The sequence below is a fragment of the Cynara cardunculus genome, assembly GCF_001531365.2.
Source record: "Cynara cardunculus var. scolymus isolate 2C chromosome LG 16, CcrdV1, whole genome shotgun sequence".
Classification (NCBI taxonomy): domain Eukaryota; kingdom Viridiplantae; phylum Streptophyta; class Magnoliopsida; order Asterales; family Asteraceae; genus Cynara; species Cynara cardunculus.
Genome location: NC_037543.1, coordinates 17,665,487 through 17,681,587, shown reverse-complemented (window position 1 = coordinate 17,681,587; position 16,101 = coordinate 17,665,487). Strand labels below are relative to the sequence as shown.

Below are 16,101 nucleotides of genomic sequence, written 5' to 3'. Positions count from 1 at the left end.
CCCTTCATTGCCCTCAAAGAATTAGGCGCGTGTATCAAAATATCTAGTTTATTACGACTTTGCCATCAGATACATCTTGACCTTAGATTAAAAATTGGATGGTAAAGATGATGGTTGTATTGGTTGTAAGAATTGCAAAGGTTGTATTTTAACATCCCTCTATATATATATATACCTAATCAAATGAGAACTCGCTACTTTATAGCAACCATAAAATCCAATGTTAATAAATCATAGAAGATAATTAATGTTATTTCTTAAAATAAAGTAAAAGGACAAGTTAGTAATTTGATATTCTCATTTTGTGTTTAATTAAATTATTTAACAACTCTCCCTTTCTCTCCATACTCTCATTTTGTATTGCTAAAATTAACAATATATATATATATATATATATATATATATATCTCAAAGCCATTTGTTTAACATCATTATGTTCCTAGTTTTCACTTTCCATAATTTCAATAATTCTAACTACTTTAGATGATGAAATCTTTAATTCCCTTTGGGTTTTTGATTGTTTTTGCATTATACATCGGTAATCTGTGTAAATCCAATTCGAGACGAATTATGTCTAATCATTGATGAAGTGTATCACAATGTGTATTTTTCGAAGTGTATCAGATAGCGTTGCTTTATAAAGTGTATCACAATATGTATTTTCGTTGTTTTATGAAGGGTATCATAGTTTGCATCTTGAGTATTAAAGTGAGTATCGTTTGTACGTATCTTTTTCTTAATAGTGTCAATGTTTTTTAGGTATCACATTATGTATCTTGTGTTCACATGGTGTTCTCCAGATAAGGTTCGCCAGAAAGAAGATAAAGGAGAGACGAGAAATAAAAATTTTAAAATACCTAAAATGCATTTTAATTAAAATTTTAAGTCAAATTTACCAAAATTTTTAATTTTCTAATTTATCATTTGATTTGTGGTTGAGATTGGATCTCACGGTTACCATAAATTACTGAGTTCTCCCTTAATTGACCCCCTATATATGCGTGTGTGTTTGGGTCGTTTAAAATTTGTTTCAGCAAACGCAGTCCTGATTGATATTTTCAAGTTATTCAAATATGTGTTTAGCATGCATAATCATTTTTTTTAATTATACATTATTTATATACAACAATAAATAAACTTACACATCCTCCTCACTTTTGTTATGGTTAAACCCTTGACTTCCGGAGAGTGGTAAACGTTTATCATCTCCCTCATTTACAAGATAAGATTTTTGGTCTTTGCTATGTCTCTTACTGGATAAGATTCTCGTTTCTTATCATACTTACTAGAAAGACGAGTGACACTCAATAAACACTTACCCATAAACTTTGAAAAAAAAGGCAGTAATATTGCATTGATGTGGATGTTCAAAACAATGCAGCCATGAAATGAGGTAAGAGTCAAAGTATTCCTTCCTCTTATATTGATGTAGACTGAATGCATTCAAAATGGGTTCCTGCTTCTTTTGTCTTTTACTTTATAATTGTTCAAACATATGTGAATCATGCAATTGGCACAAAGCAAACTATTATTTTGCCGCCTTCTTTTATATCTTATATGTTATTCATGGAAATATTGTTACCAGATCGACCAATAAATGGGATCATGTGAGACCAGTCTGTTTTCGTAACACCACTTTTTTACACTTGAAACTTCACAGCAAAACGCTGTGAAGGTAATCTTCACAGTGTTTTTGCTGAAGGTTCAACTTTTTTTTTTACCTTCATAGCGTTTTGTTGTGAAGTTTCAAGTATAAAAAAGTGATCTCATGGGTCTCACGGAAACAAGTTGGTCTCACGTAAACCCAACCCTATGTATATATATTTCAAACTGGTCGAACCAAGTCAAATCGGACCGTTTTTGATCAGTCTGACAATCCAGTCCGATCTGGAAAATAGTCAAACCGCTTAGTCCACCCTGGTCTATGATTTGAACATTTGAGCAGTTTGGACTGACCCGACCACTGATATACATATGTAATAATTATATTTAGTTTTTACGTTGTAGGTTCAACCTTTATGTCCAATTAAAAAAAGTCTGTCCAAAACAAAACATTAAGTTTTTAGTTTTCAATACTCAATTGTCTGCGTTCTGTAAATCGGCAAAATTCCGAAATCATTCAAAAGTCGAAATCCAAAATTTCAAATTTGAAATCCTTCATTAACTTGCTGAATGTTTGTTCAAAATTCCAACTATTGTTGGTAGACATGTTTAATTTTTTTTAAAGTGTTCGATGTTTTTAATAAAGAATTTTTAATATGTTTACACATGAAATATTTTTAGTAAAAAATTTACAAAAAGAAAAGAAACGAACTTCATTCACAATTAATTTTAAATTTAAAGTGAATTATACTTTTGGTCCTTGTTTTTGATTGATTTGCCTCTACTAATGATTGTTAACATTAAATATCTTTTATTAAGTTATTAATATTTATATACGACAAATAGAACTGATAAAATGACACACCCTCCTCACATTCGATGATGTTTGAACCCCTGACCTCGTAGGAGGTCAAAGACTCACATACCGGTATGTCAAATCCAAAAATTGAGCAAACCACAGAACCACCATTGTAATTCACTCTTTCTTTTCTTTTCTTTTTTAATTTTGAAGAAAAATGTTTCTCTATAATTTAATAGCGTTATATTGACAGAAACATCATTTTGAGATAAATGTTATGTTTTTTTTTTTAATTTAAAGTCCATCATAAATTCAAACCGCTTAAATCAATTAAACCAAACAATCTTCTTTTACCAAACGATTCAGTTAATTCCCCCCCCCCCCCCCCCTAAAACGTCATGATAGTTTATGAGTTTAAACCGTACAAACCGGCCCTACTTTGAATTCTCTAACCAACCTAATTTAAGAGTCATAAAAAATGGCTTCACATGGCCTTTAAATTTGTTTTTCAACATGACATGCCTCTCATAGTAGTATGTTACATGTCCCCATAGAATCTTACAAAAAAGTAGGTTCGTTTTGAGGTTGTTTTGAAACATTCAATCAAACAAGAAAAATGTTTCATTTACGTAACATCATTCAGCAAAAGATTGAACTTGCAAACCGATAGCAGAGGTAGTCTCTGCGTCATTTCATCAACATTCTCAAGGCATCATTAAGCTTGGTAATTTTTTTTCAAAAAGAATTCAGGGAAGATCAAATAATTCTAAACTGACAAAAGTCTTCTATAGCAATCGGATCCCAAACCTAATTCTAAACATGAGAAAGGATTTTTTTGAAGCGATAATCCACGATTTGTTAGTAAAGTAGTTTGGAATTTGATGAAAGCATGAGCAACATATTTGGTATTATTCACCATCAACGTCGTTGTCGCTATTTCCAACTGAGACGAGCAACCAAGTGTGTAGATTTTTCTCACTATCCTTCTTTTCTTGGTGTACGAGAACGAACATGGACATGCATAGGTCTGCCTCTGGTTATATGTTAGAGTTTTATTCTCAAATAAAACAATCTTAACAATTTTCTTGTTCTAAGATAAGGGGGCGTTTGGTTCGCAGGATATCTATGAAATTCCAAGGAATTGGAATTCATCAATTTCATTATTTACCTATGGAATGGAATTGAATTCCACACATTCCATTATTTATGGATTTGGTCATTACGTCACAATTGAGAAGGAATTCAATTCCATTCCAACCCATTTTCTCCATAAGAAAAATTGTCCCCACCATCCCTACTTGATCTGAACTATTACTGACCGTCGCTGACCACCACCAATTTGAACCACCGTCGACCACTGGCGATTTGCTGCCGACCATCACTGATTTGAACCACTGCTGACCACCGCTGATTTGAACCACCGTCGACCACGAATGATTTGAACCACCATCGACCACCGCCGACTTGAACCACCGTCGACCATCACCAATTTGAACCATCGTCGACCATCGCCAACCACCACCTATCTGAATAACCATCGACCTCTGAACCACTACTGACCACCAACGATTTGAACCACCGCTGACCACCACCGACCATCGCTGACTCGAACCACTGTCGACCACCGTTGATCTGAACCACCGTCGACCACCATCGATCTGAACCACAGTAGTTGGATTTCGTTTTCAAAATTTCAAAAAGAGTATTTTGATCATACCAATATTTCGTTCCAATTCCAAAACTACACTATACAAACAAAATAGACAAATTTCAATTCCATTAACAGATTCCATTTCAATGTTTATCAACCAAACATATGATCAAACCTAATAACATTTCATTCAAATTTATTCAAAGTCAAATTTCTTCTACATATTTCATCCCATCTAAAAACATTTTTTCCACCAAACACCCACAGAGAGTCAATCTTTATATCATTTATCTTTATTTCTTTTATAATCAATTTGTTCCACTCATTAAGCACAAATATTACCTAAAAAATGAACACATTTAGATCCTTCTTTTCACTACTATTTTAAACATTTGGTCCACCCGTTGATTTTTAAATCGTCGTACCATATTTTTTGCTGTAGATAAAGTATGGTCCTACAACAATATGTAAGACAAGAAATAAATAAATAAATAAATAAAACATATTATTAAATTTGCAATAATAAATAAATTGTTTTCGACAAAAACGTTTTTTTTCATATTTTCATAAGTCACACTCACAAATCATTAATGTATTTTTTTTAAGTTTACTTTTTTCAAATTATATATTTAGATAAAATATATTATATTCGTCTGATTTGATTTTTTAAAATAACTTATGTTTTTCTATAAAAGTTATTATCAACTTATTATAAGTTAGAAGGATTTAACTTATTTAAAAATTCCTTATTATCGGTTTGACACCGGTATAAACTGTTTATCCAAACACTCAAAAGTGCTTATTACCGGTACCATACAATAATAAGTCAATAAGTTGTTTTCATAAGCAATCCCAAACATCCATAGTAGGAATTGCAGCCAACCGAATTATTATTCTCTCTATTATTAAAAATAAAATTTCATTTAATTAATTAAAAGTATAATGATTATATGTTCTTAAAATCGTGTCACAAACCATTAATGTATTTTTTTAAGATACAGATGAAGTTTGTATATATCATATTCTTTTCAAATTCTATATTCAGATAAAATATATAATAGGCTACATAAGGGACTTAAAAGGTGACCAAAAGGAGACACGACCCATTGAAGATACATTCGATATAGTTGGTACAAGTAGGAATTGTAACCAGCCGAATTATTACTCTTTCTATTATTAAAAATAAAAATTATTTTAATTAATTAAAAATATCATGATTATATTTATACTATATTATAAAGCATTTGATAAAAACTCTTAAAAATCACTTTTTATGCATAAAGTACTGTTTATTAATGCATGTTACTTAAAACTCAAGATTACAAGTAGATTGTGCGTAAGTACAACTTATTAAAGCTCCATATCTGAATTTGTGTACTAACTGCAGATAAACATAATCAAATACAGGATAAACATCTCATTTTAAATATAAAAAATCTAAAATATAATTAGAATAATTAGAGTTTTAACAGAATACTCAATTATTATTTTTATAAAATATTATATTATTAAACTTAAATTAAATTATAATAAAATAAATAAATTAAAAAAATTACATAAAAAATAAAAACGTTTAAATAATTAATTTGATATTAACAATAATATATTTTTTTTTCAAATTTTTATAATATTTTTAAATTTATATTTTATTCAAAAATAAAATTATTACTGTATTTTAAAAATACATAAAATCGTATTATAACATCAACAAAAACAAAAAATAAAATAAAACATTAAAATCAATATATATCTCTCTGCATCACACAAATACCTTTAGCATTTTTTAAAATCGTGTTACTATTTTTTTATAAAGGAATGAAATAACGACAAAATGGTGGGGATTCTTCAACGCTTCACCACCGCTTCCTGAACTTTCTCGAATGGGATAGATCGGTTGAGACCAGTTTTTTGTTCATTTGTTCTTTTTGTTATTTTAAAATTATGTAATTATACTATTTTTAAAATCATAAATAAGTGAAATAAATTTATAATAATAACAATAAAAAATTACTAATAGAAATTTACTGTAGCTTTTTATTTGTCACCAATTTTTAGTCATTGTAATAGATAGTCAAATATAATAAGGCATTTGTTTTTAATATATATACCAGAAAGGTACTCGTATAATGTAACAAGATATATTTTGATTTTAAAGTTTCGTTTTGTTTTTTTGTCTATGTTGATATAATACAATTTTATATGGTTTTCAAAAAAACAATAACGCTTTTATTTTCTAATAGAAAATAAATTTGAAGATATCATAGTAATTTAAAAAAAATATTGATATTAGTATTAAAATTACTATTTAAACGTTCTCGTTATTGTGCTATTTCTTTAATTTAATTTTTTTATCGTAGTATAATAATGAAGTAATTTATTTGTTATGTAATAATATAATTTTCTATAAAAATAATAAATAAGTATTATGTTAGAACTATCATAATTTTTTTTAGATTTTTTATATTTAAAATGAGATATTGATCATATATTTGATTATGTATATTTGCAGTTAGTTACACGAACTCCAAAATTAAGCTTTAATAAATTGTACTTATACACAATTTAATTGTAATCTTAAATTTTAAGTAATATGCATCAATAAACAGTATTTTATGCATAAAAAATAGTTCTTTAAGGTAACGTTTGGTACACAGACATGACTAGACATGACAAGACATGACAGGACATGACAAGAGGGCAGGACTGGACGTGATCGGACTGGACAGAACAAGTGTATGTCTGATGTTTGGTACGACTATGACCGGACATGACAGAACTAAACAAGTTACCCCCAAAAGTTATTTGATGATTTTAAATATTATATAATAGTTATAATTAACACAAATAAAGTAAATAATTAAAGAATTTAATTTACAAATATTTTTACACAATTTTCATATCAATGAATACATACATATATAATGGTACCAAATTTAAATGAAAATTTTGATACAATTGATAATAGTAGTGGTGGTGGTGGAGGTGGTTTTGGTTATGATGAAGGTGGTGGTGGCCGATGGTAGTAGTGACGATGGACGGTGGTTATCGGTGACCGACAGTAGTTATGGAGGTAGAGGAAGTGGTGGTTGGTGGACAATGGTGGTTATAGAGGACGTGAAGATGGTGGATTGTGGTGGTGTTGGCGGTTGACAATGGTGGAGGAGGTAGTTGTGCCTAATGTAGTGAAGATAGTGGTGGTGGTGGTGGTTATGGTGGAGGTGAGGTGGCAATAGACGACCTGGTTGATGGTCGATGGCGGAGATCGTAGAGGAGGCTGTTGTAGTAGAGAAGGAGTTGGAGGTGGTCAATCGTGGTAGTGGAGGTCGCAATGGATGGTGGTGGTCAGTGGTGGTTGTAGAGGTGGCAATAGACAGTGGTGGTCGCTGGTCGACGGTGGTTGTTGAGGTCATGGAGGAGGTTATTGCAGTATAGGAGGAGTTGGAGGTGGCCAACGGTGGTAGTGTTGGTGGTAATGAATGGTGGTTGTGAAGGTGGTGAAGTAGGTTGTTGTAGTAGAGGAGGAGTTGGAGGTGGCGAATGGCGATAGTAGTTGTGGCAATGGACGGTGGTGGTTGGTGGTCGACTACAGTAGAGGTGCCGAGGTGGAGGTTATATATTTAGTAGTATTTTAGTTTATGTCTTATTCTTGTCCATCTTGTTCCATTTATTTTGGTAAAACAAGAAAAAACTTCTTTTGTCCCATGATGTCCCACCTACGAAGAAAAGTAGCATGCGTAAGTTTAATACGTCTATCTATCTTAGAAGAACGACATTCAAAACACAATGAATCAAAAAGCTCTCTTACTTTGCTCGTTTCACCGTGCATTCAGCACCTGTCAATTGTATGACATTAATATCGTCGGGATTTGGATCATTACGTTGGTGACAGCCTCCGCATCTTCTGCCTTCCGTTCCTTGCTAATAGACAATTAGATTTAATTAAATTGGTTTATAGAGGTTAAAATGTTTTTTAACGTAAATAAATTATGATTCAAATTGAATAAATATTATATAAGAAAGGTAGATCAAACGTCCATGAAATCACGGTTTGACCTATGGAAAAGTCAATTGTGTCGATTTGAAGAATAAATACATTTTTTTTTAAATGGAATCTACCTTGATCCTTAAAAATAAATATATATTGCCTTGAAAATAAGATAAAAAGCGACAATTTTTAAGATGAATCGACTTTGGAAGAAAAATAAATCATAAGAAAAAAATAACAAAATCAAAATGGGAGAAAAACTAACAAAAAGTTGTCTTGGTATATTGGTAGTAATGCTTATAATTAAACTTGAGGTTGTGAATTTAATCTTTCTAACTATATTTTTGTTGTTAATATTTTCAGAAATAATATTGTTGGAATCAGTAAATGTTGTGGGCCAGCCCTGAATCCTAAAAAACAAGACTAGCAACTTTCATAGGACAATTTTTTTTCTCTTGCAATAATAGAGTGAACGGGTGCAAGAGAGCCCGCTTAGCTCCTAATAGCTCTGTCCTTTGGGCAGATTGTGCATAGCTCGATTAATCACTTGGGACCTTGGAGAACAACCAGGAAAAGCCCCAATGGGCTTGAACAGATTCGAACCCGTCACCTAGGGAAAGGATCCCCAACCGCCCAAGTCTTATTGTAGCTTTTCATTCCATTACACGAGGGAATGAGAATCAAACAAATACAATGATGATAAATGGTCCATTCCTACAATCCTAAATGATAAACAACTGCAATTTTTTCTTTCAGTCGTAAGGGTCAATTCCCTTCCGCCTTCCAAAAAAAGGCGTACCAAACGATACATTGATGTATGTTTCCTATCAATGTTATTCAAGCTCAATCTGAACGACTCACTTAATCGTTTAAAATCCCAATTAGTGATGATGAAACCTTCATTCCTATGATCAAAATGGTCCCATCTCATGATAGCCAGGTGGCAGTGTCTCATTCGCCAGTACGCTAGGTATATAGAAAAATATATTTCCAAATGAAGTTCTTGAAAAGGAGATGTATATGCAGTAGTGGCTCAAAAAAATTCTAGAGTCATCCAAAGTAGGTTGCTTCGATCTCTCTCTTATTGTTTAAAAATAGGATCCCTTGGTTCGGTTTTCTTGAGCCTTAGAGAATTTTGGTATAACTTTGAGTGCATATGATTATCTAAGCTGACAAAAGGATAATATTGATGTTCACCACATATGATGATACAAAGAGGATGGTTGCACCCTAATTGTTTATTCATAAAAAGAACTAGAAACTAAGAATCTTGGAGTCTCATATGTTTCCTAGGTGTTAAAACATTTGTATTTATCAGATGAAGTATGTTTGAAGATCCTTGGTAAGGAGGGCATCTTGACATCAATATGACAACTCACCTAGACCAAACTAGCCCATTATATCCCACCCGGAGTTGGGGTCTGGGAGGGGTAAGATGTATGTAAACATGACCTATACTTCAAAAAGTATAGTGGTTGTTTCCATGAAGAAAGATGGCAACTCACTCAAACCAAATCAAACGAGCCCAGTATATCCCACCCGGAGTTGGGGTCTGGGAGGGGTAAGATGTATGTAAACATGACCTATACTTCAAAAAGTATAGTGGTTGTTTCAATGAAGAAAGATGGCAACTCACCCAAACCAAATCAAACGAGCCTAGTATATCCTAGCTAGAGGTGAGGTGGAGTCGGAGTCAAAAGAAGGTAAGATGTAAGCGGACCTTACCTTTACTCTAAGAAGCTTGATTTTGTGGGCCAAATACCTAATGACGATAGTGACATCAGTGATGGTGCTAGAAGAAGACTAGTGGTAGCAATACAATAGTCACATGTGCACGTAGTTTCAAGTAGGAGAAAAAAATCAGATAACATACTTACTTGCAGTTTTTGTATGTTGGCCTTTGTAGATGTTTCCTACAACTTTCTTCAAGAAATATGCCCCTCATGAGATGATAGGCGCTCATGATGTCTTCAACACCAAAGGGTCATTGGCTCTAAAGCCCAACCTTTCAAGAGGCCAAGCGTTCAAACCTTACTAAAGATGAAAAGTATGAATGAGTATTTGCCGTATATAAATATTATATACTTCAGAAAAACACCAATAAATCAGCATCACAATTTGAGCATAATCTCATATTTGTTTCACTCTCAAAGTATGTTTTATTTGGTGATGTCAAAATTGTGATTAAATACATGAGTATTTTAGCAACCAACAAGAAGTAGCCATTGGATTAAAAGAAAAAGTATATCGTTTTTTCACGAACAAGATGCAAGTATGTAATTGGTGACTTATCTACGCATCAAATAGAGAGTAAGAAGGTAATTACCCTGTTCAATTAAAATTGCAAGGTTTAGCTAGTCAATATTGTTACAAATAATTAACAGAAAATTTTGTTTCAGAAAGAAAAACTTAAAACTATTGAACATCCAAAGTGAAGCTAAGCAGAAAATTGTAAAGAAGGGCAAGACTAACTTACAAACTAGGGATTAGAGAGAAGTGCCTTTTCCATATCCCGATTCCATTCATAGAGAAAAATAAGGAGCATCCATCGATTCTTTTGGCACAAGCTTACCAATCAACTTAAGCAAAGTACCGTCTAATGATCTAATTGATATATGATGAAGTAACATAGATAAAGTTGAAGCATCAAGTAAGAAGCCTCTTCTATCCATCTCTTGTAAAAGCATCTCTACCTCATCATACTTCTTGTTCTTTAGATATCCTTGAAGAATAACATTGTATGTGACACTCCTTGCAGGGCAGCCACTTTCTTCCATTTTCAGAATCAGACATTTTGCATCCCTTACAAGACCTTCCCGAAAAAAACCACTTATCATCACACTATATGTCCTAACATCAGGATGTAGACCTTTATCAGTTAGTTCCTTAAAAAGAGCCCTTGCGATATCAAGCTTCCCACATTTGCTTGCACCATCAATGAGAATATTGAACACAACGATATTTAAATTTGTCTTTTCATCATCCATCAAACGGAACAAAGAGAGTGCCTCATCCACTTGACGGTTATTGCATAAACCCTCTAGAACTATTCCATACGTGATTTCATTTGGAATTGGGCCTTGTAACTGCATCTTGCTAAAGAGCTTATGTGCAGCCCCGCTACGCCCAGCGCGATATAATCCACGTAACATGATGTTGTACATGACTATATTAGGTTTCAAACCTTTTTTATTTATTTCACGAAAAAATTCCATGGCCTCGCGTAGCTTCATATTCTTCAAATACCCATCCAATAAACTACTATAAGTAACAACATCAGGGAGAAGACCTTTGAGCAAAATTGAATCAAAAACTTCCCTCGCCTTGCTCATTTCACCTCGCATACAGTACCCGTTAATAAGTGAACTGTATGTCACTACATCGGGATCCTTCCCGCTTTGGATCATTACATTGATAATGGCCTCCGCATCTTCTATCTTCCCTTCATTGCAATATGCATGAACTAACATACTAAAAGTTCGCACATCTGGAAATATCCTTTTATCCTCCATATCTTTTAGCATCTGAGAGACCTCATCCCAACGACCTAAATTACAAAGACCATGAATCAAAGAGTTGTAAGTGAAAACATTTGGTGACACACCATTGTCTCTTAAGAACTTTAATGCATCATCTATCATTCCATCTTTGCAAAGACCATCAATGATGGTACTATATGTGACAACATTAGGTTTACAACATCTTTCATCCATCAGTGTAAGCAAAGCAATAGCCACATCATTCTTGCCAAACTTGCAAAGACCGTTAATCATTGTGTTGTACATAACCACATTAGGTTCACAAATTTCCTCTTTGATCAGCTTCTTAAATAATCTCTCTGCCTCTGGAATCCTATCTTCTATGATGAGTCCGTTTAGGAGTGTGGTAAAGGTGAATACATCAGGTACAATACCACGTTTCAAGAAACAACCTAAGACACCGAAACCTTCATTCGTACGGTACAAATGACGAAAACACTTAATCACAATGTTCATAGTGTAATCATTAACAGGAGCACCAAGCGCACAAGTTTGCTTAAAAAGATCAACCGAACAAGAATAATGTTTCATTCTGGTCACAGCATCCAACAACCGATTGAACTCAACAACCGATGGCAGAGGTTGTCTCTGAGTCATTTCATCGAACACTTTCAAAGCATCATCAAGCTTAGCAATTTTTTCAAACTTACGTCGATGATGATCAAACATTGAATGACGATTCGAAGAAGAAATGGAATGAAAGAGAGCTAAAAGTATTCTGTGAGAATCGAAATGAAAACCTAATCCTAAACATGAGAAATGATTTTTCGAAGCGAGAACACAACAGTTGGCAGTAAAAGCACCTTGCAATTTCAAGAAGGCAAGAGAACGAATACTTACGCGATTCACCTTCATCATCATCGTTTTGTCGCCATCTTCAACAGAGGATGAGAGCTTCAACATACACCAAAGCCCAATCCCTTTGTTATTCTTTCTCGATCCTTTTGGTCCCTATGGTTTGTCAAAAATTACAGATTTGGCCCCTGTGTTTCGTTTATTACAATTTCTATTTCATTACAGATTTGGTCCCTCGATTAAACTCGGCTAAAAAAGGTTCAACTCATAAACATTTTGGTCTTTTTAAAATATTATTTTATTTTCTTTTAAAAATTTAAAAATTATTGTATGGTTGGGTCAACGAGGACCGTGATAACTAATACGTAACTGTTAATTTCTTTTGATCCAACGACTACGATTGTACGTGTTTTTTTAATAAATAAAGTTGCAGTAACCGGTTGAAAATTTTGGATTATTGGGTAAATGGTAATCGGAATCTGGATTGCTTAAGGTTTATGTAAGTTTACTTTCTGAATTGATATTTCGACCCTATGCCTGACTATCATGAAATTCAATCTAGGATAATCCTTAATAACACATTCAAATTTAGGCATAAAAACGAAAGTCAAGTTACTAGAGAATATTCGAATGTTCAGATTTCAACACGAGAACAAAAACGTATATATCCCTGTTCCATTAGAAAATGGATAAGATTGACGGTTTTTGGAAACTAGAATTAGTTACAAACGACTATAACCATTACAACCGAATCTTAAGTTCTGGAATCTGCCTCTTCAGCGATGAGCTAATTGAAAGCTGAAACCCTTTTCGGCGATAGCTGAAGGCTGTTTAGCAATAGCTGATAGACCTTTAGCAACACAGCTGAAAGCTTTCTATGACAGCGTTATACAATCCTTCAGCGATGGCCTAGGAAAGCTGAAACACACACAGACTTGGTGAAATTCCAAGTCTTTTAGAACTTAGATCCGAAAAAGATTCTAGGGGGGCCCGCCATTTTGTCATATTCGAGATCAAACTCGTCTTATATACAAAATGGAGAAAGGCGAGTGAGTGTAAGATCTCCTACATGTATGATATATTCTCTCTTTTCTTCTAAATTTGGAGATTTCTCAACGCGCTCTTTTTTTAGAGAACGTGCAAATGTGACTAGCCTTATACATGTACTCATACACATGTCTCTGAACATGTTAGTACCTTGGTGTAAATCGTCGTTTCAAACTCTACCTTCTCGTTTTGAAACTTCTCACTTTGCACTACACGCTTTTCAGCTTCCGCTTTCAGTTGCTCATTTGACCGTGTTTTCATGACAACCTCCTATTTTATTAAAAGAAAAGTTATCAGTTATAAAAGCATATCAAATTTCAAAAGGGAAAGTAACATAAAAACAACGAGGTAAATTAACCAAGATACATCAACAGACCAGCAACAACATTAACAAGTACTCCCTCCGTCCCAAAATAAGTGTCGACATTTGTCTATTATTAACACTAGAACTGTCGTTTATTTCAAAAACTATATGCTGTTTTCCATCGTGGACATTTATTTTGGGATGGAAAGAGTAATAAATAAAAGAAAGAGATGCTTGATTGGAGATTTGAATAAGTTCTTTTAAGAATCTCAATACTACAAGCAACGTAAGAATTACCTTAACACTTAAACCATTAAACGTGTGTTAGCATCCATCAAGAAGTCCAAGATTCCTGCAGTGATGATCTTACAATTTTCAGCTGGTTTAAATTTCCATCGCCACTCCAGCTTCATATCTTCTTTCTCGAAAGTCCATGATAACTGCAAAGGATTTCAAAAGAGTAAAAGAATGAAGAAGTTTAACTTTAAGCCCTTTTGGAGACATAAGGATCAAACCGACAAAAGTAAGGAATGAACAGCGCTCAAAACTTTCTGTTATGCGGGTATATTGAAAAAGACCCAACTATAAGCTAAACAAACAAGCATATGGAAGCTTTAAAGATTCTTTATCAAACTAACCCTTAGTATGGGGGGTTGTTTTTTGATCACTTGACACATCTGAATGGTTTTAAACTCTGGATCAATCAGAGGTTTGGTTCTTTAGAAAAAAAAAAACCTCAGTTGTTCTCCCATTATTGAGTAGAGGTGAATTTTGCGTACATCTGACCCCCCCAACCCCCCAGGACAGAATATACAGGGTTTGATTTGTCATTCGTGTTACTCAAATGTTTCATATAGACCACATAAAGCTTCTAAATCATCGAGAACCCTTAAATCAATCGACACTTTTTCATTTTAGTTTTATCAAATGGCCCACCAAAAACCCTCCCCAATAAGATTTACCACCAACTGAAATAATCTTCAAGGTGTATTTCTTTCAAAGACAAAAGGCAGTACATAGTGGAAGAGTTACTATTGTTCCAAACTATATTAAGGGAGCTTCATGTTCTACGACCCAAAATTTGAACGTAAACACTTGTGCTCGTTGGGTGGTCATGATACAGTTTCTCTTGTCCGGTTTTCTTCATATTCATGGATCAAAGTCTTTATTCTATGTTGATGTGTACTACTGAAAATGCATGTGGTATAACAAGTCAATAAGAATCCTACCAACAATCATGGATGTAGACAAATTGTGAACCATGTAAATAATGTGTGCTTGGTTTTTTGTTTACTGCAAGTAAGCATTTGATTATAGATCCTAACATCGAATTCACTTGATGTTGAAGAGTTAGGCCTTGTATAAACATATGTTGTATAGAATGTCTTAATTTTGGCATGATATTTAGTGTCTCAAAGCATCTAATAAGCATTGTTGTCATAGGGTAACATATTTGATTTTCAGAATTTTGTTGGCAAAAGGGTGAGCAACAATGTGGTGATCTCCAACATGGTTTAAGCTATGTTGGGCCCACTTCTCAAGACTAATGGAAAGTCACATTGATCTCTAGGCCTTTGCTTTTTCTCTTTTATCAATAGAAGGGAAGAGTGAGCAAGTTGACATGACAAGGTGCCCAGTCAAGAAATGGAAGACAAATGATGGAACTCCAAAGGCAAACAAATATTTAAAGAAATGCTCTCCAATCTCTTGGTCCCTGAAGCTGCCATTCTAAAGACGAAAGAGAAGACAAAAATCTCATTTTCTACATAGATCCACGGGAATAAGCTCACAAGTAAAATCGCATGCAATTATGCGTGACCTAGGTCCAGGGCCAAGTAGCTCACACGCCCTTGTATTGATTGTGTTCCATAATCGCATGTAATCTTAGTGCAAAATCACTTGTGATTTGACCATTCTCGTGTTACCTTATTTTGACTTTGTTTTAGGTTCAAAGGTAAAACAATAAAAAGACAAGCAAATTCAAATATTGCGTTACACAAACTCCACAATGCGCCATGGTGCTCCATGGGCTTAATTTGGCATCATACACGAGATAGTATATATAGATAGTATATATATTACACATACATACATATATATGGGTTTGATTCTCGTGAGAAAAGTCATTTTCAATGAGAATTGTGAGAAATGTAACCTTCACATAAACGCAACATTTACATAACATATGTGAAGGTTTATATTGAGTGAAGGCGCTTGGAAGTGACCGTATCCACTGAATATAACGGAACATTCACACACTATAAGGTTACCTTCACCACTTCTCACACTCCTCAGAAAAATACTTTTTTCTAACGTGATACCATGTCTCTCTCTCTCTCTCTCTCTCTCTCTCTCTCTCTCTCTCTCTATATATATATA

At 33.6% G+C, this 16,101-nt stretch overlaps 1 protein-coding gene across 1 annotated transcript in view; it reads right to left on the bottom strand.

Moving 5' to 3' along the window:
• Positions 1–10,400: 10,400 nt before the first annotated feature.
• LOC112529058 overlaps positions 10,401–16,101 on the bottom strand; it is an 11,702-nt gene continuing 6,001 nt past the window's right edge. The window contains exons 3-5 of the mRNA XM_025140134.1: positions 14,034–14,162; positions 13,569–13,688; positions 10,401–12,527 (exon numbers count right to left, since the gene is read on the bottom strand). Coding sequence (XP_024995902.1) covers positions 10,560–12,527; positions 13,569–13,688; positions 14,034–14,162 — 2,217 coding nt within the window. The 3' untranslated portion in view covers positions 10,401–10,559. The remainder of the gene's footprint in view (positions 12,528–13,568; positions 13,689–14,033; positions 14,163–16,101) is intronic.